Consider the following 26,761-nt stretch of genomic DNA (forward strand, 5'->3'; position numbering starts at 1 on the left):
AAAAACGTTGGCCAGCGTCCATTAAATATTTGTGTCCATGGGTCCATAACTTCAGTGGAGGCTTTTCCAGGATTTACAAAGAGCTTGTTGGGGTCCCAGAAATATTTTAGGTTTTCTCATTTTTTTAGGTTATCCAAATATTTTTTTTCAAAGGCAGATCCTAGCTTTACTGGTCATATGCCTCAGAGCGCATGCGTGATGGTTTCACCTTTTGGTGACCTGTTAATGCATCCTGAATAAACAATCTTGGACACTACAGCCGCGCAACACTAAAACTTAATTACATTATGTAAGTTTGCTGTTATTGAAACACACAGTGCTCTTATTTACATTTTCTTGTCAGCTTTCCACATTTAAACCTTTAAATTTAGAGTTAAAATGTGTAAAAATAAAAATAAAAAGTTACCTTACCTAGCTATAGTACGATACTTGCTAGCTAAGCAAGCTAATAAACCTGAAAGATTTCCATGTGAAAGTTATTTTTATCCGTTTACATAAATATATTTGTTTATAGCGAGAGACTAAGTTAGTTGGTGTGATGTAAGATACTGAGGTACAGACATGTTACCTGTAACTCCGCTTCTTTGTGTGCACAGGCCAGAAAAGGACAACTCTCCCCAGACGGAAGTCTTCCCTGCTATCAGATATAAAGCTCTTGACTATGTTTTTGAGGTGAGCTTGTTCGTTTTACCCGGAGTATTTCTCTAAAAGCTTGTTGTTCTGATTCTTTGTGTGTTTATTTCAGGCCAGCACCAGTCTGAAAGTCATGATGAACCTGCTGGCTCTGCCAACACCTTACCTGACAAGTGCCAGTGACCTCTATCCACATAGTGGAAAGCTGCTTGAAGACACCTACAGGAAACCGTGGGTCAGAGGTATTTTTTTTAAAAAGAACAACAACTTCAGTTTGTAGAGCAGAGATGTAAGTGGACCAGACTAGTGAAAATCTCATTTCTGTTAGTGCAAAGAAGTTTGACTGCATATTTAATCCTAATATAAGAAAAAGATGTGCAACTTCAATAGTACATTTCAGTTTTTATATATGATAAAGAAATGCTGCTATAGTTAATGAAAGAAATCTGTCAGCATGACTCTTTGGCTTTGTAATAAATCAAACTGTAAATTACTAAAGTGATTTTGAAAGTACTTAAGCAATCATAAAAAAACAGTAATAGTGTGTTGATGATACAGGTAATTTTCACATGCCTGCCATATGAGTTAATTTGCTTATATAATTATTTCCTTGACAGGACAGGTGATCTCCACTTGCAGACTTAATGTCGGTGGCTCTCTCCTTGATAATCTGAGAGAAAAAAATCCACCAGTAAATTCAACAGAAAGGTTCTCCCTTTTAAAAACACAATCCATTCACTGAATTTTGTATTTGTGGAGAGATATCATAAATACTTGTTACTTTTCAGATTTGATGTGAAAGATGAGGTGGAGGTGATACCCAGCTCTAATCCCGACTCACTTCAGGATTTAGATGAAGATTTGTATGTTCCCCTTTTAAAAGACTCACAGACTGACGGTCCATGTCAGGAATCGTTTTTTAAGCAGACACCTGACGAGATCACGGATAAGAGTGAAGGTGAACCATTTCTGTATACTACAATAAAGTTGTAATTCTAATCTTCTTAAGGAAAGAAGATTAGATGCTTATAAAACATGTTTGTGTTCTGTGAAAGACCTCTTCTTGCCAGAAGAGCTCATTCCAGTCGATCACCTGGCAGAGTTTAAGAGACATTTGCCTACACTGAGAGTCAAGTTGTCCAGATTGAGGATGCTTCCTGTAGCTGACCCGCTGCTGAGCTCATCAGGAAATCCCATCTCAGAAGACAACATGTTCAGGTGCATTTTAAAACCTGCAAATGAACAACCTTTGTGTGTTTATGGCCCCACTAACCATCATGTTAAACCTGTTGGATTGTAGCTGTTTCAAGCACTGTGCATCTTATGAAAAACCGGCAGATGTGGACACCACTAATGTTCAGACATGCGTAGACATTCAAGAGGAGTTTGTTAAACAGCCACTCATGAACGGAGAGGTAACTAATCCTCATAAACATGAGATTATTTGCTCAGTTTATTGTTAATAGTTTTTCCTCTGTAGTTGCTGCTGTTGCCTGCTGTAGTGGAGACTCTTCAGCTAAGCACAGAAAAGTTCACAAGGTTTTCAAGCATCTGCAGTCATGTGAATGTTTCCACTGAGCTGATGGACGAGGAGATTCCAGTCCTAGATGTGCTTCAAAAAGGTGACAAAGACCAAAATCCTTTAAGATGAAATGAGAAAAAAAAATTTTAGAAACACTATTCAAAGATAAACTGATATATTTGACTTTTCGTCAGCTTCCCTTTCAAATCCTTCAGTGGATATTTCCAAGTTTGATGTACCAGATGAAGCCAGTGAAGAAACCAAGATGAATGGAGGCCTGATTGAGTCAGATTTTGCAGGTACAGAGAGCTTGGATAAAAACTGTAACTTGTTGGTTATACTTTTCATCCAATAATAGAGAAATGTACAGAGGCTACATCAGGCACACCATGTCTCTTCGATTGTTTGAGGTGTCTAATTCTCTTTCAATGTAAGTTTTAGTTTACTGTGTCTTTAAGGATGTGCGGTGCTTCCCACTGAAATGGAGCTGGAGTTGACTGTCACCCCGACTCCCCTGAAAGGTCAGACTGACATCTGTCTGTCCACCTCTGAGCTCAAGAAGGAAGAGATGTCTTCTTCTTGCAGAATGTGAGTAATGTCAGGTCGAGCTGCTAACTAAACAGTTCTCTGATAGGTTTTTTGTTTGTTTGTTTGTTTGTTTATTTTCACTGATTTCACATTAACTGAACAAACATGATGCACACATAGAGATGTCATCTGGATTAACATTTATATTAAGATATAAATTCTTATAAACTGCTACAGCATGATGAAAAATATGAGTGATTCCCATTTTATGGTAATTGGAGAAGCTTTTGAAACAATAATGATTTTCATCTAGATCTTTGGTGTCGCCGAGAGCTCAGAAAGAGATGAAGGCGGTACTTTGGAAGGCAGAGAAGCACCTGAACTTTGTGGTGGGCTTTCTGTTGTCAGGTAATTTTGTAATTAAAGGAAGACTCCACAAATTTTCCACATTAAATACTCAACACTGATTAACAGTGGAAAAGTACCAAAGCCTCCACTGGCTCTTTAGAAACCGCTTTGTTCACTGTGACAGTTTTGCTAAAGTGACTTTGAGGGAATCAGCAGGGGGAACAAAAGCCATTAAGTTTAAATCATATGAGTACACTTTTTTTTTTTTATTATGCAAAATTTGGGGTGAATCTGCTGCAGCACTTCTGACTAAGAGGACTTTAAAACTCACTGAGGTGCTGCAGTGCTTTGGCATCAATAGTTAAAAGGCTGATGTTTTTGGAGACCACCAGATGTCACTGTGGCCCCAAAACATCTTGGTCTTCAACCACCCATCTGCTTAAACATTTCTGATGGGTTTGCAGCTCTAAATGGAGTCTCAAATTGGATGTAGAGACTTAAAACTTAATGTATCACAATCTAGGGACAGGGGTTGACAAAATGTGACTCTTTACCATGCAGAGAAAGTCAATTCAAATGAATGTTGCTATCATGGAAACTCTGGGGTGCATGTTTTTGTGTCATGATTGGACTTGAAGTGAGATTTTTTTGTTTTGTTTTGTTTTTTGTTTCTAATCTATCACATTTACAGACGTACTGAACACAGAAATCTCTGAACTGTGTCACTAAATTGCTGTATTTCCTACAGAGCCTCAAATGTATGAACCAGCTGTTGACTTCCAGCCTCTGTGGGAAGCCTTAAAAGTTATCAAACTAGAGAAAGAAAGTTTCATAAGCGCTGCTGACAAACTGCAGTCCGAGATGGAGACGGGAGTCCCTCAGTTATCTTTGTGCTGCTGCGACTTCACAGAGAGTATGAAGTCTGATCTTCCCTCCATCAAAGATGAAACTGGAGAAGACTTAAGTAAACTGCCACCTGAACATGTGGAGGGTGAGTGCTTTTGGTTTTTAGATGTGCATGAGTCCATGTGTAGCTGTATTAAACATATGTAGGTAATTAATTGCTAAGCTATCGGTTTACTGACACTTTTCCGCATCCATTTCTTGGAAGCAGCAGTCTGAGTATAGATACCCAGACTTCACTCTCCCCAGCCACCTCCTCCATCTCTTTTAAGGACACACCAAAATGAGAGACATAATGTCTCCACATGTACTGGGTCTGCTTGGGTGTTTGCTGGCTAAACATGCCCGAAATATCTCATCTAGTATCCTGAAAGGATTCTATGCCAGTGGTTTGCATGATAGTTTTTGTCCATCACTGTTTTTTAGCAGCTCACCTGCAGCTGGTTTAAATGCTAAAATGCCAGTCAAAACCAGGTTAAATTGTTTCAGGTGTTTTGGGTTTTTTTAGTTGAAGTGCAAAAATTATTTATATTCAGTATCATCAAATCTCGTCAATTTTCCTTCTATTCTGGTTTCAGTCGACTCCTTTCTATTGAGCACCACAGCTGAAACTCTTCTGCAAAAGAAAACCACTGTTGATTCATCTCCGAATGCCTCCCAGATGCCTGCGTTCAACACAGTGAATAAAGATGTAAAATCAGCTCCTGTCATCAGCACCAAATATGATATTGATGGCAAGAAGTTTTCAGAAGTTGCAAGCTGGTCTTCAGCTCATAAAAAAGACATCAGACAAGGACATGACTGTCAGATGGAGCTGAGTGCGAACATTTCTGGGGAGGCTGTCGCCTCCACACTGAATACTAGAGATGATGACAGAGGTTTGCTATTGGCAAGAAATCCACCAGAGCTGGACCTTGACCCCCTGGCCACCTTCATGATGCTTAGGTCTCAGCAGATCGCTCCTGTTTCTGCATCACCTCAGAGCTCAGGCAGCACTGCAGGTACACTATCCTTACTATCTGTTCTTGAAGGTGATTTATGCTTTTGCAGCTTTATTTTCAAACTTTTCTTCTGAACTTAACAGAATGTTTGTATCTATTATGTGAAAAATGTAAATGAAGTATTATAACCAAAGTTTCCACAGGAAAACTGTGTGTAGCCACAGATCCCTACACTTCCCACAAAAGAAAACAAAACGCATGAATGCACTGTAAAGCTCTTAGATTCTTCATGTTAGATTCCTCAGTAATCATTATAATGTCTTCAGCTAATCTTTTAATCCCGATAAGTTTATAAACTTCTGCTCATCCAACTCACATAAAGAGGGCATTGTTTCTAAGAAGGCTCTAAAGCTCTCAGGTAAGCTGATTATTTTTTTAATAGTTAAAAACCTCAACAGATCCAATAAATTTACCCTTGACCTTAACTTTCTTGCTATGACTCCAGATGCACGCCTGTAAAAACTAATTTAGCCTAAGGAAAACATGTTTTACCTAAGCTCATCCTTTTATTTATCAGCACGTGAGGTGAACCACCAAGCACTATTATCAGAGCTGCAGCCTTCTCCAGTGCAGAGTCAAACACTGGACGTGAGGCCAGGAAATTCAAACAGAGAGGAAGAACCTGCTAATCAGTGGATGGGTCAACTCAGTGGAAAATCACAGCAAAGACAGGACGGCCAAGTAGTTAAGATCAAACCTACAGGTGCGACACAAGTTATCAGAGTGAAGTAAAGTAACAAATATCCACACCTTACTTTCACATTTGAGTTTCAGTCAAGTAATTCCACACTTTTACAAATGTATCATTAGCAGCAATTATATGGAGACCTGAAAGCCAGGCACCTCCATAATTTTTTCATAGGGGTGGCCCTAATGGGGCTACTAAAAATATTGGGGTCACAGACCAAAAACAGAATTTCCAATATAGGTTACTTGAAAAATATGACAAAAAGAGAGAGGCCTTGACAGGAGGGACCACATGGGGGGCGAGCAAAGTTTGGGAGTCAGACTGCTTGAGTGCATTTCTCATTGGCCAGACTGTAGTAGGGTCTGTTTGGAAAGCATGGTGGTTCAGATGGTGTTTTAAATTAGTGTTTTAAACCCTGTGCAGACAGCCAGCAGCGAGCCTACTGTGAGCTGCTGGCCTTCGCTCAGCCTTGTCTGAGCTCTGCCAGACAGCTGGGGCTCAACTTCCCAGGGTGTGGAGACTTCAGCAGCCTGGCACCAGACCAAACTCACTTCCTTCTCAAACAACAGGAGAGAGCACTCTGCAGGGTCCCTGCACAGACTGCAGAACTGATCAAAGGTAGGAAATGCCATGTTAATGTTTTAATTTGCATGTTGTTGTATTAATGTATTAAACCTAGATTTGACAGAAGTAAATTATCTACTCCCTCTCCCACTGTGTTGCAGATCAGGAAGCGCTTTTCAACCTTGCAGCTCTGATTCATGTGCTGGTGACATTTAAGGAGCTGCTGCTGAAGTGCGACCTCAGTACGGGTTTGGGTGAGATGAACTACTGTCACACAAGCAGCCAACCTTTAAAGTTTATTAAGTTAGTTCAAAATGCTGCAGTTGTAAAGGTGGGAAAAATCTAACTGAAATAAATTAAAAATTCAAACAGTTAACTGAAAGTAAATTTCATAATTGTGCTATTTTTATTATAATGTAATATGATATTGTTTTTACTTTCATATAAGTAATGACTTTGTCGAGCCAGTAGGAGAGAACCTGGGCAAGATACAGAAATATCCCCTGTAAATATTCTAAAACAGTACGATAGAAATTATGTAATCATGTGGAAGCTGGAATTTCCAAAATCTTAACTTTAGTTTCAGTGTCTACACTGAGGTTTTAACCAAACAGATGCCATATTGTGAGATTTTTAACCTGCTGTTCCTGGACAACAGAGTACCTGACAAAGGCAGCTAAGGGATGTGCAGAGCAGAGTCTGCAGCAGCTGCTGAAGAGGCTGCACATCATCCTCTACCTCAGTCAGAAAAATCAGGAGTCCAGCCTCAAACTGCAGGAGCTCCAGCACCGGGTGGCTGAGTGGCTGAACAGCAGTAAAGGACAGAACACTACAGATAAAGTCAGTATTGTGTAATCAATCATATACTTCTATAAGCTAAATATGATATTAGTTAAAGTCATAAATCTTTATGTGAAAAACACTTGATAAGAGTTGATTATTTACCTTTGTGCAGATTCTTGTTATCGTATCAGTTCACTGTGATAGCAGCAGATCAACAATAATCAACAGCTTGAACCAGGTGACAGGTAAGCAGCTCACTGATCATTTCAGTCATTTCAGTCAAAGGTTATTAAACTAAAAAATATTCAAAGAAAAATTAAATGCTGCAAAACATGCAGAAATAAGACAAACAGGTGACTGTCATTGTGTCGTAGAGTTAATTATATTTGTGTTTTTTTGTTGTTGTTTGAGGCACGACTGCAGTTTGTCCAGAGCAGGACAAGATAAAGCTCAATGGTGCAAGTGTAGTCAGCAGGTAAAAGTGTATCATAGTTCATTCATCTAGGCCTGTGTGATACATTGGTATATAGAGATATGAAGTCATATATAATTACATGATATTGTAGAGACACAATAAAGCTGTGCTTGAGGTCCCATCCCCTGCTTTCCAAGTTATTTTTTTTAAATTAACATACATTCTTTATTTTATTCTATTGTTTCTGAAAGATTTGAAAAGGGTATTTTCAGTTTCAAATGGTAAATAATATCTATTTTATTATTTTATATTTTGGCAATAGCAAAATGTATACATCTCATAGCTATATTTTCAGTTTAGGAGCCATTCATCACACTGTCTTGCGTATAAGTAAACACGTTGTTGTCACACTTCTATCCTGTTTACAGCATGCATGATAGTGTGTGCGTGGTGGTGTATGAACAGGATATTGGCCCCGACTTCCCCTGGACCTGTTTCTCTCTAGTCGTGGAGTATGACCATCCGGGCCAGTCTCCATGGTCTGCAATCTGTAGGGAGAGGAGCATCAACCACCTAACGTTCAACACCACCGTCTCTGATGCAGGTCAGCTGCCACCAAATTCCACGTATTCATATTATTGTTGATATTTTCGCTTAAATGCTTTTAAATGTGCTTGTTTCCCTAAAGAGAATATCTTGTGGTGCCTGGAGGACAACATGCCATATGTGTTGTTTGTGACGGAGGGACTTATTAACTATCCGCTGCTACTGCAAACGCTCGAGTCAGAGTGAGTTTTCCTCCTCATCCAGACAAGTAAAAACAACTGTGTTCAAGTATCGAGTATTATGACCAGCCTTTACATCAGAATAATTTTTAAATGTTTTACATCTGAGTAGCTGAGATTAAAAAATAGTAAAAATAACTAACATCAGGTTACATATCACATAATCTAATATAAGAAGTTTTAATTTAAAGTTAAACAGAAAACTACAGCCAGAATTTAATAACAGTTAATGCAGAGTAGTATGTAAGCGCATGAATGAAAAAGGAACAGTGGATCATGGCAAAGCCCCATCAGCCTAAATCCATTGCAGGGTAATTAACCCTTTAAGACCTACCATAGAACCAAGTCCACCAGAGCTTATCTTTATATTTCTACATGTAGTAGTGCCATTTTTGAGAGCATTTCAAGTTGCTATTCATCAATACAACCGTTATAGCCCAAATTTTAATAATATGTATGCATTAAGTCCATAGTAACTACATAAATTGCAAAAAAATGCAATAAACTACAAAAAAATTGAAAATTGTTTTTGGTTTTTTACATATATTACTGGTTAAAGAAATTTAAGAGGTTTATCCCTCACAACTGTAAATACAAAAAAATAGTTTCCAACAACAGGAAATTTAATTTGAGTGTCTTCATAGTTTTATTTTTGAAATACACCAATTTTTATATACTGCAGGAAAAACGAAAAATAAATATTATAATCCAAATTTTCAAAAAAACAACATGTTTATCAAAATAAACTATTTCCAGCAGTGCAATTTGAGTTCTAAGCATCCCAGAAACTATTCAGAAAAGCATAAAGTCAAACATGACTTTAACACCAGTATAGGCTCGTAAGGCCCCGAAGGTAAAAAAAACAAAAAACCCTACATTTTCAGCAAAAATGACGTCACTTCTGGTTTCGGGCAGGTAATGGCGGACATGCGGTAGTTCGCGCTGACGTCTATTCCAACGTAGAAAGTGTTTTGAACAGCTGATCAGATCGGCAAAGTGTGTTTCTGGAATATTATGTTTTTGTTGCTACAAGTGCTTTTTATGCAATTTTTGCAAAGCTATATGTGGAAGGAAACCGTGACCTAGGGCAAGCTGATGGCATAAGATGTAAGTACAACTCCTCCGGTTTCATATGCAAAAAAAAATATTGCACTAGCTTACGTGCTTCTGGTTCTACAGGGATTGAAGAATAGTTACGCAAAACGGAGCGTGCCCACTCCGACCAGTTTTAAAGGGTTAAAGGAGGACTCAGAGTCACCTGATCAAGCCTATAACTATATGCTTTATAAAAAGGAAGGCTTTAAGCCTAATCTTGAAAATAGGAGCTGGCCCCACAGAAAAATGAAGACTCTGCCTCCAATTGTACTTTTAAATATCCTTGTAAGTAAGCCAGCAGTCTGAGTGCTGTCGTAGTCATCACAGAGTTTACTCATATCATGGATGGAGGAAACTTATTTTCTAGTTCTGCTGACGTCACTTTTGACATTTTAACAGATAATTATAACTCTTGACAGCTAAAAATCAATCAATCAATATGCTGCCTCTGCCTTGCACTTTCCTGACCTTCAGACAGCAAAGGCTATTTTTTTTTTTTTTATTAGCAATTTTACCTGACCTCCCAGTCCTGACAAGCACCGTTTGATCATTTGATGAAACATGTCTGTCACAGGTTTAATGTGATGGTGCTGGAGAGGAGCCACTGTCCCTCCCTGAAGAGGCTCGGAGGGATCCACAATTACACTCTCATCACAGTGGATGAAAGCACCGCCATCGTCATTCAGGTATCAGGAAACACATAAACACTTCATCTTTGTGAGGAAACTTCACGTAATACGGTGGTAGCTGTAAATTTTAAAGCACATCTAATAACAGTACACTCCGCGAATGTGGGAAAGGAAACATTTTTCTTTACACATCTCAGGCTCTTCATGGTTTGTAAATGTGTCTGTGATAAAATAAAAATCCGATGTCTGACAGTGTTTTTCAGGGAACTGGTAACGTGTTTCACTTAGGTATGGAAGCTTTTTTTTAATGCTGAAAAAAATGTACATGGAATTTAAACTGGTGGGTTATTTTGATGAAGTTTTTGAGAGAACTCAAAATTTTGAGTTTTTAAGTTGAAATTTCAACATGCATAACTCAAATTTTTTGACTTACAGACAAAATCAGTGATAAAAGTCTGCTTCCATACTTAGTTTTATGGTTTCAGCTTTTTAAACATCTTGGTTTTAGCCAATTTGTTTTAGATCCTACTCTCACCACTTGACGACCATCTTGATACACTTCTGGGCAGTTATTTTGAAGCATTATGTAACTTTCATTTCAGTCCAATCAGTCCTCATAAAGACAATATACACAGTTAGACTTGTTATGGGGGTGGATTTCCTCTGCGTTTAGTCCCAATGCTCTAATGAGTCTCTTAAGTGGAAATGCTGACCAATAAACTCTGCAACTACTTAAAGAAAAACACACATACTTTTGTTGACTGTGTGTGTGTGTGTGTGTGTGTGTGTGTGTTTAGGAGCAGGATGAACTATGTCAAGAGCGAGCCAGTGAGGGAGTGGTGATGAGGCTGACTGCTCTCTCTCTTCAGTACAGCTGCTGCTGGCTCATCCTTCATTGTCCAGAAAGTCAGGGAGGAAGGTGGGTGTCCACATATACTTAACCCTACACCCTCACTTTGAGAGTGTATTTAACTTTGAACCAAGTATTGACCCTAAAACCTGATGATTTTGTCTTCCAAAAGGGTCCTTATTTATCTCCCCTAAACAGTAGCAGTGTATGAGAAGGCTTGATTTTGTGTGTGTGCAGATTTTCCAGTGAGGCCTTCAGCAACTTGGTGCTAGTCTATTCATCTCTGGTGCTATTGAGAATGAAGTCTGAGGATTTGGATGTGAAGGTAGAACATAAGTGGTGCCCCTCTCTGTAACAGATCATTATTATCATTATCATCTTCATTCAAGTCAAATTATTATCCTTTCAGGATATTGAAGACGTTTCACCAATATTTTAAACAAAAAGACCAAATGTAATAAAAAAGAATAAACAACAGTAGGATACAGGCATTTCTGTACATCGTCTTGCAGGTGCTGTTAGTGTCAGATGTATTGGAAATAGCAAAGTCCATCAGTCAGATCTGCTTCCACAGCCTGATGTCCAGTGACAGAGACCCTGTCAGCTTCTTGAACAGAGACTGGCTGACTGTGATGCCCTCACAGGTGAAACTCATATCCCCAAATCAAAGCTATTCATACAGAAAGGTCAAGAATAAATTGCGCTATTTTCACTGATGAATTAAAGCAGTGTTTTGACTCTATTCTTAAGAGCATGTGGATACATTTTTATCTATGGTTAATTATAAGCTGGTCCAGTTGTGATCAAGAGTGATAACTGGACAGCATACAGTTAGAAAATGCAGGTTCTGTGCAGATTTGTTTTTGTATTTCTGTAGTCACATTGCAGAAAACAGTGGTTGGAGACCAAGATCTTTTATTATTAACTGTGATAATTAATACTGATAAATCAGGGGAAAATGCCATCTACATAGACAGAAATTCACAGTAAACAGAATGTTTTTTCATTAACTACTTATACTGAGAGACCAGTCAGGACCTCATAGGTTTGAAACAGAAATTATTCCATAAATGGGTGTGAAGTTTCAAAGAGACAAAAACTAAATGCACCTTTTACAACTGTCTTATGTCTGCTGTGTGATTTTATTTTTTTATTTTTTTATGAATCAAAATCTATTACATGTTTTGTCATTGATTGCATTTCTTTTTTTTCCCATTTGCTTCCTCCAGGAAGAAGCATGTTTGTCACAGTTCCCTTGCATTAACCCCCTGGTTGGACAGCTGATGCTGAGCAGAGTGCCATCCTTTGAGTGGCTCCTGGGGGCCTCATTGTGTCAGCTGAAGGAGCTGCTTCCTGAGGTGCCACATAAAGTGCTAAAGGTGATCATGTGCTGTAAATATGTTTGTATTTGGAACACTTGTTTTACAAAAGCTTATTACTTTAGACAGAAGGGAAAGTACAAATTACAAATAAAAATAAACAGAGTTCTGGGCGCCGGTTTAGCTCAATGCGTTGAGCAGGTGACCATATGCCATACGGCTAAGAGCAGCCGGCCCGGGTTTGAGTCCGACCCGCAGCCCTTTGCCGCATGTCTTCCCCTCTCTCTGCCCCCGCGTTCCTGTCCTTTCTTCACTGTGTCTATCAAATAAAGCTGAAAAAGTCCCCAAAAATATTTAGAAAATAAATACATAAATAAACCGAGTTGTTAAGAAATTTAATTTAATTTTTTTCCCCCCCTTCTCTTCCGAGTTTAGCTCTTCAGTGACACGACCTCCCTGTATCCACTGGCAGCAGATCCAAAAGACCGTCAAACTTTGACCACTGAGACAAGCCAACAAAGCAGCTCACAGACTCACACTGGGGATTATGAATGCATGAAGTCCCCCCATCCAGACCTTCTCTGTAGCAACCAGAACACCAGCTTCCTGTTCGAGACTCCACAGGAGAGCTTCTACCCAATATTCGAGGATGGCAACTCAGATTTCAAACTTGACCTGAGTGATACTTTTGGCAGTTCAGATGTTTGTTTCCAGGGAAGTTGGAACATCAATGATCCATGGAGAGAGGATGGGAAGATCTCTGGCTGGAGGAGCATAGCTGGAGCAGTGGGGAGGGTTGTTGAAAGATCAGTCAATGAGTGGACACACAAGACTCCGCTAAACGATTACACCTCTTCTTCACACCCTGCTGACAGCCCACTCAAACTGGACTCTACCTTCAGTTACAGTACCAACCTGCAGCAGCCAGCCAGCCCCCAAACGTCCACATACCCTACACTCTACAAGGACTTTAATCCTCCCAGTCAGCACATCACCTACAGTCTTAGCACACCTACAGGTATCCTGTGGGGTCATGATCACGTTGGTGGAGGGATGACATCACTTTCAGCCAACTACGGCTCCAGATACTGGGCAGGACAGGAGAGGAAGAGGAACAGAGAGGCTGCAGGCTTGATTGGATCAGGTGAAAAATAGAAATAGAAGCTGTTCAGGTCTCTAGCACAATACTAGCTGTTGACACAACCTTTGATACTATACATACGTTGCCATGGTTCCCTGTAGTTTTTGTGGAAGATGTCTATGTCTGTAAATACTCATCAAAATCTCTCTGAGCAGCAGTAAAACTGAAAAATGCCACACAAGCCGCAAATGGAGACCATTTGCCTTCAGAGTAAAAGTTGTTTCAAAAAGGTGGAGCTTTTACTTTGAAAGCGGATGTAGTTTGTATAGTTGACCATTCACAAGATTTACAATGACAGGAAAATGCAACAAAGTATAAAGTACATTGTGCATTCTACACCATGGTCCTCAAACTTGCACAGAGAACAAACAACTTTTATTGTCTGGCATACTAACTTGAATTTTATGCTGGTGATGTGAGCTGAGTCACTTTTACTTCAAGAGTCAATAGTTTCCAAGCCTGAAGACAGCACATCAGGTGAGGAGCAAGACTAGGAGCATGCTCAGAATCTTTTTTTAACCTTTTTTTCCCCTTTTTTTAAATTTTTAATATGTAAATACAACTAAAGCAACAACAAAAAAAGTCCACTATATACAGAAAAACAAGACCCCTCTAAATCATGACGAACTATGGCAACGTTCATGATGCCGTGCTACTCCCGGTGAGACTGTCAGCGTGGAGTTCTGCTGTGACATCCCCAAGTCTCTGAGAAAAAACATTCAGCAATTTTAACTCTCTCGATTTTCCTCACAGGTCCTTTATCTACATCTTATAATTAAAAATTTAGTTGAATAGTCACACGAGAACCAGCAAACAAGTATAAGTGCGCATAACAGGAGTTGTGTTGGGTGATCTAATTTATAGATCCCATGTTCAGAGCTGCACGAGAAAATGATCCTGAACAGAGTTTGTGGTTGGAAATGCACATTATAGTCTCCTTTTTCTTATTTCGCAGGTAAAAGTTTAGGTGCTAACATAGCCCATTTGTTCTTACTTTATTTTTTGGTTGTGGTTTTTTTGACATTTGCAGTGTTGTCACCATCGAAGAAGGGAAGGCTGAGCTATGAGAGGGTGCCCGGCAGAGGTGATGGACAGACGAGGCTTAAATTGTTTTAGAAAAGAATCGGAGGAGGAATAAAAAAATATTAAAATGCATTAAAACATTAAAAGTTCAGTCATGGCATAGTTTGCAGTGGGGTTTTTTTTTTCTTCTCAGATTACATTTTTAGTTTTTCACCTAAAAGTCTACATTTTAAATGTTTATAAGCAATTGTGATTTTCTGAATTCCTTTTTTGTCACCAAAAATACTGTTAATGTTTAAAAAAGGAGGAACAGTTAATTTTATTAAAGTTCAAAGCAATATCATATGATTTTTGTATTATTTCAATCTAAAATATTGTTTATTGTATAAATTTGCTTTGCACTTTTTCATATTATAGTATTAGCTATTTTAAGCTGTTTTACAGGGCACGCTGCTCCTTTTCTATTTATAATTTAATTTTAGTTATCTATTTGTAATTTATCAAAATTCAAAATTTGTTTGATGATTTTTTTTGTAAGTGTCCCTGAAGTTTCCCAGGCTGGTATAGAAACAGACAATGAATAGTACTAATAACATGGTAGCATTTTAAATTGATTAACGCCTTAAATCTGCTTACAACTACATTATAATGTGTTATAAATGATTATATGTTTAAATACTGCTAAGTAACAAGGAGAAGGTGTTGGCAGGTTCTTCTTACAAAATAAGATTAAGCATAATTATAATTATCTGCACATGTTTGCTGTGCCCCCTCCCCATACTGAGCATGCTCAATTGAGGAAAAACAAATTGTGATTTATGGCTGGAGGAATGGGATGGAGGGTGTTTCCCAGTTAACCTGATAAAGTCTCTTTTTAGCAGCTCCAATGGCGGGGCTTCTTTTTTTATATATATAATTTAGTGAAGCAATCCCCTTATCGTGCTCTCTCAGCATGTGGAGAGAGTGCTTATCTTCACGAGCCAGCAGAGTGAAGCCAGCTCCCTCAGGAATGATCCCCAGACAAAGACGACCCCAGGGACATCGACTCCAAGCCTCCCTGCCTCTGGACAGCCATATCAAGCACTGACTACCACCATCAATAACCCACCGCTTTCTTTTTTTTAAATGTGTCCCTCTCTCTACGTGTCCGTCTCCCTGGCTGCTGCCTGCTTAGAAGCAGTGGACAAACAAAGAGAGAAATGGTTTGTTTTTTTAATGGCACTGGAACAAAAGCAGTCAGCAGGGTGGTCAAAGGAGTCCCCCTATGAAGGCGAGGCAAACAGTAGCCTAATGGTGCAGTAATGGTCCCTGACTACACGGGAGCCCTGCACTGAATGGGACAGGAGAGATATTGTGGGAAGGAGCAGGCTGTTTAAACCAAAGCATCCTTTAGTCTGGCTCCTATTTTGGCTTCAGCTGTAAAGGTCACACTGTTATCTTTAATCACAGCCTGCAATTAAGAGTCACCTGTGAGTTTTCTCTTTTAAAGAAGAGCTGGAGCCCCAGCAGAAGCACCTTTATAGTTGGATAGTGATTACAGATAAAGGGGAGCTTTTGGGCACAAAAAGCAGCACCTCAAAATGCTGAGTAAAAGGAAAATGACACAAGCGCCATGAAACAAATTAACAAATAAGGATTCGCATGGTAAGAATAAAATTTTCTGAAGTATAAGTAATATGTTGGTATTTGATAATCCAAATGTAGATTTATCTTCTAGTTTTTCGCCTGGTTCTAGTTTTAATATATAAGGTTTATTACCATTTTCATTATATTCTGGGATTCCTGTTCTTACCCTGATTTAAAAAAAAAAAAAAAAAACAATCTAAAAAGCTGGTGCTGATTTTTGCACAGGGTTCTTATAACATTATTTTTTTAAGGCAAATACATTTGAAAATAAAGTGAATTTAAGATTAGGATTTTTCTTCTTTTTTTTTTTTTTATTAAAAAAGTGCCTCCTGGAAACAGTTCATGTAATAATAACTGGTTAGTCAGTGATCATCAAGATAACAATTTAGTCATGTGTCAGTTCAAGTCAAGTCACACTTTGACAAACCTTGAATCATTGACTTAGCAATCCACTGCACACACGGTGTCACAGTTGTGCTAAAATTATAATTGTATAAGCTAACATTGTATGAATGTTAGCTTGTATTGAGCAATTTAAATTGTTTAAACTAGTGATGGTGCTGTAGAGGATAACCAAAATGCTACATGAATGTCCATCCGTACAAAATGTGGTTCCAGTCTTCAGTTTTCAGGGTGTTGTCCCACAAAAATGGACCTTTCCAGGTAGACTGAGCCCGATTGAATGTGAACCTTCTGTGTTGCCTTAGTTGATAAAAAATGATAAAGTTTACCACTATATGCCTCCTGATGATTAACAAAAATGTATTTAAGGCTAAGCAAAACTAAGCCCCAATCAACAAGGCTGCTTAAAGTTTGCTTTGTTTTACACTTCTGATGAAAACCCCTCACATGATACCAACTGTTGAAATGAGATGGTGCTCGGGTAAAATTAAAAGGAACATTTTTTGTCCAGTGCATCAACTTGCAAGGGACAAACTCCAAAAATAAAATGCCTGATTATGTGGTTTTTGTCAGCTGTTTGAACGACGGCATCAGCAGGACGTATTACGTTATATATACTAGTATACAAAGTTAAAAATAGCAAGTATCCAAACAGCTCAGACTTAATTTAATGTAATTTCTCCGAACTTTGGCTGTGTTGTAACAGTGTAGGAAGAAGTAATGCAATTTGGTCTACTCCTAAAAAAAGATCCAGTGTTTGGGGTCCTTAGGGGGTAGTGAGACGCTATACAAATACAGGCCATTTACCATTTACAACATTTGTTTATATAGGAATTCTGCAGTGACTTCTGGCTTAGATTTTCTCTGCAGAACCCCCTGAAAAAACACAAGATGCTGCTTCATTCAGTTGAATTTAATTTACGAGTTTGCCCTCATTCTGCTCCCAGATGATGATGATGAAGCAGGTACACTCCGCCATCAAACCACCACACAGAGAAGTGAGTCTGCAGACCTGGAGTGGAGGCTGGACAGAGGCAGCGAGCAGCGGCGCCTGGCCTGCAGGTGCAGCCTCTTGGACGTGCAGCGGGGTCTCATGAATGCCCGATTCAGAAAACGGCCCCCATCGGGCCTGTTCTCCAGGCCCGGGGCTAATCCCGGCCCCTAATCGGATTATGTAAATTCCTACTCCACACAGAGACTTTTATGGAAGGCTGCGTCTTTGAAACAACACTTGAAGGGTGTAAAAAGAACAGTGACAATTGGTTAAACTAGATGTGTTTTTCTGTCTGAACGGAGGTTGAAAGTGGGAGGCAGAGGAAGGGGGTGAGATGGGGGAGTGAGGAGTGGCTGCAGAGAGGTGAGTTAGACGCTGTGCTCTCCGTGTTTCCTCTCTAATTTATGTGTGGCCCCTTGGAATGGCTCAACAAGATTACCGTAGTCATAACAAAACCCATATTGTCCGACTGTCAATCTGGATATGGTATTTTTACCTTTTGTGGCCCAATCAGGCCGGATTCAAAGCAGAGCAGCCACTGATATCAAGGTCTTTTCCTCGGTGGAGGGGACGGTGGGTTGTCCATGCCTAATGTCAGAGAAGCAGAAAGGAATAAGTGTCCACAGCAGTAAGAGAAGGATCAGAGAGATGAACGTCTCAGTTTCACTTCAATAGGAATTTATTTGTCACCTTTAGCGCTAACCTTCAAGGATTAAATGAGCAATGAATCATAAAAGCAGCACAAATAGTCATTTAAAGAGCTGTTAAATCATAAAAGCTGCAGAAAGGCCCCCTACAAAAAAAGACAAATCATTTAAACACAGCAGCATCATAAACACACAAACACACACACTTGTTCCAAGTGACAGAAAAAGGAGGAGTTACGTGTTTTAACAATCACACCAACCTCACACAATGCACGCAGCGGCTCCACGACAGCACACGTCAGACAATGGAGCTTGCGCTGCTATAAAAATGTGGGATGCGAGCACTCGGCACTCTCATCCCTCCCTCCTTCTCTCTGGCTCTCTCCTCTCCTCACTAGGAGCTCAGTGAGCATGAGGAGACGCGTCTAAGTGGACCTTCACACTGGTCTCCAGGACACGTCGATGACAAAGGAACCTCTGCCTCTGAGATTTCTGCACATTTCCCACACACAGGTACAGGTGAGACATTTACTTCATTCTCCAGGATTTTCCCTCCTCCGAGGCAATGTTTCCACTTATAGTAGCATAGTAGATATTTAATGTGCTGTAATTTATAGTTGATAGCTGCAGATATTTGTTATCAAAATATTAAGTGCTAAAGAAGTTTAATAAATAGATTCTAATGTAGCTTAAAATACCACCTGTTAATGATTTAAAGGCTTCATCACTTTCAAATGGTAAACACTGCAGAAGAACTTGATGTGTCACTTGTGCCAGCCAAAAAAAAACTCTTGAATATGCCTTTAAATATGAAGAAAAACACAAAAGCTGCGTATTTCAGAAATAGGTAGCAAATGAATCAATTATGATAAATGCTTTTGTGGGGTTTAAAACAGTTTGCAAATTTCACCATGCTCCTGGTGCCTCCACCTTCCTCCTATCACTCCCCAGCGCTGATGATTTCTTTATTTATTTTAAAGCTTTTATATCCATTTTTTCTGTTTTGCATTGAGTTTGGAATCAAAAACTCAAAATAAACACAAATTACTCTCATGTCTTGAATTGAGTGGCCTAACATTGTGTCACTTGTTGCAGCTGAGCTCAGCACCATGACCAGAAAGGTGTTCACCAACACGAGGGAGCGCTGGCGCCAGCACAACGTCAACACTGCCTTTGCTGAGCTCCGCAAGCTCATCCCCACCCATCCTCCGGAGAAGAAGCTGAGCAAGAACGAGATCCTGCGCCTGGCCATGCGCTACATCAACTTCCTAGTCCAGCTGCTGGAGAGCCAGAGCGGCCAGCCGGCCGGCCACTCCCCCACCGCCCTGCTCACCTTTCTCAGAGGCAACATGGAGCAGCTGCACTCCCCTCCTCACCCCTGGGCCCTGACCAGTGACACGGAGGCTCCGTCGCCCGGATCCAGCTGTGACAGCTCTGAGGCCTGGTAGAGCCGCAGCTCATCTAACAGAAGCAACTCTGGAGTGAACTTTTGGACCCTTTCTTTCTTCCCAGGGTTTCTGCTCTGATCTGGTCCTCTGTAAAGACTGTTGTGTGTCTGCCTTCAGGGCAGAGTGTGTGTGATAGTCAAACGTGGCTGAAAAGTGAGCACCGTCTCTGTGTTGAAGTTATGAAATATAATTTGCAGGTGAAATTGATTTGTGTTCTGCATGGGTGTGTAAAAACCTGGGTGTACTATTCCTCTCGTGTCTTTATGTTAATATTCCTTGTTGCCGGCACGCCTTGAACTAATTTAGTTTTGCAGTATCGGGGTGTTTTGCCAACGAGGAAAAATGGAAGGGATTAAGGAATTTCTCATTCCGAGCAAAAGATTGAATAAGGAATTTGAATAGATAATGGTTCAGCCAAGACTGCAAATAATCTCAAAATAACCAAGGGCACTTTTTCCCCACTAGTCGACATGCAACCCCGTCCTCTGAGAGAAGACTACATGTGACCTTTCTTTTCAATTATCAAGGTTATACCACTTCACAAAAATCAATCCTAAGAAAGCCTCCCCCCCCTTTTCTCATCCCTTTCACACAACAGCGTCAGTATTTGTTACTAGTCAGGTTGGATTTTGGCAAAACTGACAATCTTCTTTCAGTAATTGTACACAAATCTCTTCGCTGTGTTTTCACTTGGTGATTTTTTGTACAATACGCATGTCATATAGCCAAAGATGATAATAATAATAATAATAATAAGTTGATTGTCTCCTGTTAAGAGTGTGCCGATGATCTTCTGATACCTCTTTTGTAAGTTATTTTGGTTTGTTTGTGAATATAAGGTATGTTATTTATTTGAACTATTTATTTAATAAATGATTTGTTACCTTATGAATTGTTAAGTATGAGTAATTGTTTCACTAAAGTGTTTCAAAGCCCCCAGTAAGCAAATATTGAATCACATAGACATAGATACATTTTATCATTTTAACCTATTATAGAAAAGGGGATCTGGACTATAGTTTCAGTCTGACATTTGCTCCAGGTGCTGATATGAAATCTAATCTTTCAGGATAGTTCAGTAAAAGCAACAATCCTGGTTGAAAAGTAGTTTTTAAATTGTAGCGTCGTCTGTGTGACCACTGAAATTTAAGTTTATTCAGATAATGCAACAAATGAACTGCTCAGAGGAGTTACAAAGATTATCGACACTTCTACCCATCTTTCCCCAGGTGTGTATCAATGCAGCTAACCAAAAATTTCATTGCATACTTTTAGATAATAAACACCATCTTTTAACAAATTTACTTTGCCATTTCAAACTTTAGCTTTTTTTTTATCCAACAGTTTTATTTTCAAAGCTAGTTGTTTCACCCATCCACCCTCCGTGTTTAAATTATTTATGCACTTCTTTTAGCTATCAGTAATTTTTGTTTTTACATTTTGTTTCCTTTTTTTGTTTTAGTCATGCTAATATTAAGTAATCTCTGGGATATTTGTAACCCTGCTTGGTAATCACTATTCTAAACTGGTAGAGGAAGCAGTAAAGTGGACACTCCTACAAAAAGGTCAATTTGTGGGTTGAGGTAAAAAATAAATAAATAAAAAATACATAAAAAATAGACACCCAAACACTCAAAAAACCCAAAATAACCTATAATTAACAATAACCAATAAATATATATAATTTCATATAGATAGATATATAGTTTTTTACAATATAAGTTGCCTTTTCAGAGTTGCTGTGAATGGAATAAACTCATACAACGCACAGTAAATAGTGACATGTGGAGTGGAATAGTTAAGTTGTTTCACACTATGTCAGAAACACAGCTGATGGGAAATTAAGAGCAAATCTGCTGCTCTTTGTTCTTGCTCAGTAAGCCCAGAGACATTTGCTTTCAGCAGCGCCCGTGATGACCGTGTGGACACAAAACTGACCTCTGCTCTCTGTCTACTGACCAGAGGCCTGAGGGATGAGTGCTCAATGTGACCGCTTAACTTGCAACCCCTGAGGTCAGAGGTCGCTCTGGAGTCAAACACTGTCGAGATGACCAGAGTGCAAATGCCGCTCTTGCTCTCTCTCTTATTTTTTAAAGGACAGCATCACTCTGTTGCTTCATAAGGTATTTAGCAGCCCTTATTTTTACTGCTGCCAATAAATAATTAGGCCTTTTTTTAATTATCAGAATAGCTGCGGATCAATTTTCAGTCAGCAAACCTATTAATGGATTATTTCTTTCACCTCTAGCTACAATATCAACAGTCTTCTTGTTTGGCAGCCGGTTAAACTGAGGTCAGACATTTACATGTCTAATCGCCTATTGTGACTACAGAAAATGGGCCCCGTTTTCAGGCAAGAGGCAGCAACTAACTGAGCTGCAGAGTAAACACTGAGTCGGTTTTAGGCGCTTTCACCCCGGCTGTTAAACTCCGGCTAATGGTGTGTAAACGGAGCAGAGGGCAGCTGGACACAGTGACTGCAGGCCTGTGGGAAGTGACAGGTGACTCTTTGTGATGCTGCAGTAATACTAAATGAATTCTATGGTAGAGGCAGAATGACAAATATTTCAACCAAGCAGTATGGCTCATCTATAACATGAATTTAGGAAGTGTTTACTGCTTGAGCAATTTAACAGAAAATTGAGCAACTTTCTGGTAAAATGCAAAAAGATTAAAATAACAGGGGACTGAACTTTTTGGTGAAAGTCATCATGATGTTTCATAATTCAGTCATCTGACACTGGAGGAAGGCGTGTGAAGCCTTTTCCGTACAGGCTGTAAGGCTGTGAAAAAGCATTTTGTTGAACCACCTTATTTACAGAAAACGCCTAAGCAGTGTGAGCATAACTCTGACCTCAACTTTCCACAAGGATTATGAAACCATGCACTGAGAAATAATAACAAATCTGTACGCTTCTCATTCCCTCCACCAAGTATATTTGCCTGATTGACTATTCTCTCCCAAGTATGTGGGCAATCGTCTATTGAGAGCACATTTCCTTATCAGCGTCTAGCACACTGTCTGAATCCGTTATCACAATGGGCCAGATCAGTGCAGGCAGCCCCTCGCTCTCTCGGCTGAGGCGCCCATGAAAAAGAATTTCTGGAGTTGGGTGCCAACCGATAGGCCCTGAGCTCTTTATCCCCTTAAAGCCAATTCACACTCTGCATGTTTAAATATCTCAGCTCAACCCCTGCCCTCCCACTCCCATCACGCACTCGAACCCCTCCTCCTCCCCCTGCACCTTCCTCTCGCTCTCTCTCTTACCCTTCCGAGTCCAAGCATAGAATTGCGAAGCTGCCGACCTGCAGCACGGGTGGGTGGCTGGGTGGGATGCAGGTGCAGGGCTGGTTGGATAGTGAGAGGAGGGGAGTCTTCCATTGTTGGGCTGGACAGCACCCTCTCTCCTCTGGAGCACCCTCTGATGGGGGAGCCCACTGACAATCACACATCCTAATCTGATTATGCAAATGTCTACTTCAAAAAGCATTGCGCTGTAACCCCTTACCCTGTGGTGGGAAGACAGAGCAAGGAAGGAAGAAGTGGAAGCAGTAGGAATGCAAACAGGAAATGGTAGATTGTTGAGTTCCAGAGAAAATTAAATATGAAGGCGAAAGCACAGTTAGGGGCTCAGTGATTCTGCTGGTTAATCACTCATTGATCACTCACTCTCACACATCCACTGCAACACCAGGGGAGGTCTAAGGTTGAAAACAGTACACACTCGCACACTGAATGGCCAGTGACTGCCTCAGCAGGGCATTGAATCCAATATTCAAATGCTTATTGTTTTTCCAGACGCTCCTGAATCCAGCGTCAAAAGGAATCTACAATGTTAATGAGGGGGACAAAGTACCCAGAGTTAAGATTTACACGCCCAAACAGTCAGCGGTGACGTTTCCCAAGAACAACAACGATTCCTGAAGGCGTGGCTGACAACTCTTGCGACCCTTCTGGCCTCAGCAGGTTTCTGAAATCAGCTGCCTCTTTCTGCTCCTGGATATCTTTCTACTGCGAGTCTTTAAAATGTTGGGAGACGTGTAGTTATACACTGTAGTACTTTCAGCTAAGTGCTAATGGTATAAAATTCATCGTTGTAGTGTATCATGTTGACATGCACACGTGCCTCTTATCCAAATATGGACTCGAGGCACAAGTGAATATTGTCAGATCAGAAAGTATTTGGTCAAAAACCAGTTGAAACTCAAACATAATAAAATAAGGATCTGAGTTAGTTCTTGGAGAGCTAAAACTTTACCTATTTTCTTAACTACTTGTTGTGTTGGTAGCCTGGACCGTCCCCCAACTGACGTTTGGAGAGAGGCAGGATGTAACCTGGACAGGTCACAGGCAATGATGGGGTCAATTTGGAGTCACTAAACCACCTAACATGCCAGACAAAAATAACAAAGACAAAGAACACACAAACTTGCAGAGATGCTGGAACTAACCACTAGTTTTAAGCTAGGGATGCACCGATGCAACATTTTCCTAGGTCAGATATAAAACTCTAGCTTCCATAATCCAGATTTACATCGTAGATGTAGCAGTAAGTAGTGAAGAAGGCCGTGCAGAGACTTTATGTGACGCAGGAGGCTTTTTTAAAAAGGGAAGCGATCAGAAGTATGAATAATCATATTACTAACTCAAGTTCCACATAAGTTGTGGGAGTTATGTATAAGCCTATATAACTGAAATTTCCACTGAAATGTCCAATTCACTCTACCTCTACTATACTAACAACCACAAACTCGTGCTCTGAAAACTTTTTTCATTTCCTAGTGTATTTCTCCTATTTATTTGTTTTACTTTTTCCAGCACTGTCAAATTTACGGTTATTACGTTTTAACGCACGGTGAAATAAGACATGGTTCATAAAAAAGAAGTGAGTCAGAGTTCAGATTTATTTATTTAATAATCATCTTTTCTTATATACTTTTAAAAAAGGATCAGACCACAGCTGGTTTTCCTGCTGGCATTCAGACACCATGGATCTGCGTCTCTCTGCCTGCATCCTGCTGGTACTTTGTGCGACATGGAGTGCAAACGGAGAGAATATTTTGGTGTGGTACACTGATGGCAGCCACTGGATAAACATGAAGCCTGTTCTGGAGACACTGGTTGACAGAGGACACCAGGTGACTGTACTGGTCCCGAGCTCGTCATTATACATGAACACCAATGAGCCATCCCGCTTTCGCTACGAGCCCTTCAACGTCTCTTTCTCAAAAGATGCCCTGCAAGATTTTTTAGAAGAATTCCTTCGATTCTCCATGCACAAAATTGATTATATGAGCTACTGGGAGATCTACATCAGATTCAGTGAAATAATCAAGACTCAAATGCAGTTTTCTATCCAGTATTTGGACGGTGTGGTGAAATCAGAAGTCGTCATGAAGAAGTTGAAAGAGGGAAATTACGACCTTCTCTTCGCTGATCCAATCTATCGTGGCAGTGACTTGGTGGCAGATATTTTGGGGATCCCGCTCGTCTTCTCCTTTCGCTTCTCCTTAGCTTATAACTGGGAGAGGCATTGTGGTCAGATGCCTGCTCCACCATCCTTTGTTCCCGGTGCCATGAGCAAACTCACAGATAAGATGGACTTCTCAGAGAGAGTGTGGAACTTTCTCTTCTACGCTCTCCAAGACATCGCAATGAGTCACATTTTTGGAAAAGTAGACAGATATTACTCTGATGTCAAAGGTGAGCAAATAGGCACTAAGCACTGATGAAAAAAATAATAATTTCAAATCTGCTAATACTGTAAATGCAGTGTTTTATATCTCATCAGATCTGATTAAGAAAATATGTCTTCATTGAATATTGGTGATACATTGATGTCCATTACTCATGCACTGCAACAGGAACTCCCACCAGTGCCTGTGAGTTGATGAGTAAAGCAGACATCTGGTTAATTCGAACTTACTGGGATTTTGAATTCCCTCGTCCTTTCCTCCCCAACTTCAAATATGTTGGTGGGATCCACTGCAGACCTGCTAAACCTTTACCAGAGGTAAGGACACTCAACTATTACCATCTAATTAATCATTACATCACAGAATATTCCTGCCAGGACCAGTGACTCCATCAAAATTTTGAACAAAAATGCAAAAACAGCTGGCTGTTGGTAGTGGGATAATATTCGACTTGTTACAGGATCTGGAGGAATTTGTGCAGAGTTCTGGAGATGATGGCATTGTGATCTTCACTTTAGGATCCATGATCAACAACATCACCAAGGAGAAGGCCAACATGATAGCCTCAGGCCTTGCTCAGATCCCCCAAAAGGTCAGAGGATAATCTTTGTGCCAACTGTAATCAATTTGGTATCAATCAGTATGGAGTAGTTTTTCATGTTTCAGATAACTGCATTAATTAATGACATTACAGATTGGATGTTTCAAGTTCCCCTCCCTTGTGGGAACATGCCAACTTAAGTTTGTTTTTTTAAATTCAGAGTGTGCAAATTCTTTGTCACCAACTTGATACACTGTGATACACCAACAAAAACACCACAGTACACCAACAACACAGTGTATGCTTAGAAATGTTTTACCATTTATAGGTGCTGTGGAGATACAGGGGAGAAAAACCAGCAACTTTGGGTGCCAACACTTGAATATATGACTGGATACCTCAGAATGACCTCCTGGGTAAGTAATGTTGGTACTCATGGATATGGGCTTGGTTGGGCAGAAATTATACTAGTGAAATGAGATGCTAGAGAGATTGCAAGTTTAACAGTACCACTGCCAACCAAATTATTTTTTTGTTTCTCAAACCCTTTACTTACTTTTAATTCTTAAAGCCACTTGAGGCTTATTTCACAACAGTCAACATTAAATGTGTTTTTGGAAGCTGTGAGCACTTTTTATAACACAAGGAAACAATTTAAAGACTGAGAATTTTCTGACATACTATCCTGATAACTTATTACTTCTTGTGCAAACCTGCTGTGTTGATTAGGTTGTGATTTTTTTTCTCTCTCTCTCTCTTCTTCTGTTGCACTATAGAGTGCTACAGTGCTAAAATCCCCTGTTCCGGATTATTAAAATTCTCCTGTTGTCCAAATGTAAAAAACTAACTTTCAATGTCACACGGTTATTTGGCATGTGTTAGGTCACCCTAAAACTAGAGCTTTCATCACTCATGGAGGCACAAATGGGATTTACGAAGCCATCTACCACAGAGTTCCCATGGTGGGCATCCCAATGTTCGGTGACCAGCCAGACAACATGGTCCATATGAAGGCTAAAGGAGCTGCAGTTATTCTCAATTTGAACTTCATAACAACGGAAGCGCTTAGAGACGCAATCAACACAGTAATCAATGACAAATCGGGAGTTCTCTGAACTATCTGCACTTTGGATTAAGTACTGAAAGCATAGACTATAAAACAAAAAAAGCATTCAAAGA

General features: G+C 39.9%; 3 protein-coding genes across 7 annotated transcripts; all 3 read left to right on the plus strand.

Annotated features, from left to right (window-relative positions):
• The first annotated feature begins 64 nt into the window (after positions 1 to 64).
• Positions 65 to 14,389, plus strand: shoc1 (shortage in chiasmata 1). Of its 4 annotated transcripts, XM_085178844.1 has the most exons (28): positions 67 to 289; positions 597 to 672; positions 746 to 875; positions 1,251 to 1,341; positions 1,422 to 1,591; positions 1,689 to 1,851; positions 1,934 to 2,048; positions 2,114 to 2,255; positions 2,350 to 2,454; positions 2,614 to 2,743; positions 2,997 to 3,091; positions 3,780 to 4,022; positions 4,513 to 4,935; positions 5,453 to 5,638; positions 6,047 to 6,241; positions 6,349 to 6,441; positions 6,846 to 7,027; positions 7,143 to 7,215; positions 7,382 to 7,445; positions 7,814 to 7,989; positions 8,074 to 8,173; positions 9,840 to 9,951; positions 10,692 to 10,813; positions 10,982 to 11,069; positions 11,257 to 11,388; positions 11,974 to 12,123; positions 12,499 to 13,207; positions 14,235 to 14,389. In XM_085178844.1, coding segments are annotated over exons 1-28 (4,353 nt in total). In that variant the 5' UTR covers positions 67 to 287; the 3' UTR covers positions 14,321 to 14,389. The 4 variants fall into 4 exon arrangements, with proteins under 4 accessions (XP_085034971.1, XP_085034973.1, XP_085034970.1 ...); XM_085178845.1 differs by lacking the exon at positions 11,257 to 11,388 and having other exon boundaries at positions 65 to 289; XM_085178847.1 differs by lacking the exon at positions 5,453 to 5,638 and having other exon boundaries at positions 66 to 289.
• A 112-nt stretch (positions 14,390 to 14,501) lies between these two features.
• Positions 14,502 to 20,338, plus strand: tal2 (T-cell acute lymphocytic leukemia 2). 2 transcript variants are annotated; one of them, XM_085178870.1, is made up of 2 exons: positions 14,502 to 18,409; positions 18,992 to 20,338. In XM_085178870.1, exon 2 carries the CDS (start codon positions 19,006 to 19,008, stop codon positions 19,342 to 19,344), a length of 339 nt encoding a protein of 112 aa, XP_085034996.1. In that variant the 5' UTR covers positions 14,502 to 18,409; positions 18,992 to 19,005; the 3' UTR covers positions 19,345 to 20,338. The 2 variants fall into 2 exon arrangements, with proteins under 2 accessions (XP_085034996.1, XP_085034995.1); XM_085178869.1 differs by having other exon boundaries at positions 14,502 to 18,415; positions 18,992 to 20,336.
• A 3,926-nt stretch (positions 20,339 to 24,264) lies between these two features.
• Positions 24,265 to 26,720, plus strand: LOC146506383 (UDP-glucuronosyltransferase 2A2-like). The gene is given in 5 exon segments (XM_085178864.1): positions 24,265 to 25,048; positions 25,210 to 25,358; positions 25,502 to 25,633; positions 25,911 to 25,998; positions 26,465 to 26,720. Coding segments are annotated over 5 exon segments (1,317 nt in total). The 5' UTR covers positions 24,265 to 24,333; the 3' UTR covers positions 26,698 to 26,720.
• Positions 26,721 to 26,761: the final 41 nt, after the last annotated feature.

The sequence above is a fragment of the Neolamprologus multifasciatus genome, chromosome 12 (assembly GCF_963576455.1).
Source record: "Neolamprologus multifasciatus chromosome 12, fNeoMul1.2, whole genome shotgun sequence".
Lineage (NCBI taxonomy): Eukaryota > Metazoa > Chordata > Actinopteri > Cichliformes > Cichlidae > Neolamprologus > Neolamprologus multifasciatus.

What these genes read in the sequence shown, in the direction of transcription:
- tal2 (XM_085178870.1), top strand. Translation starts at nt 19,006, where the DNA reads ATGACCAGAAAGGTGTTCACCAACACGAGGGAGCGCTGGCGCCAGCAC.
- shoc1 (XM_085178844.1), top strand. An exon ending in CACCACCGTCTCTGATGCAG is followed by an intron (nt 7,990 to 8,073) that starts GTCAGCTGCCAC and finishes GTTTCCCTAAAG; the next exon opens with AGAATATCTTGTGGTGCCTG. An exon ending in GCACCGCCATCGTCATTCAG is followed by an intron (nt 9,952 to 10,691) that starts GTATCAGGAAAC and finishes GTGTGTGTTTAG; the next exon opens with GAGCAGGATGAACTATGTCA.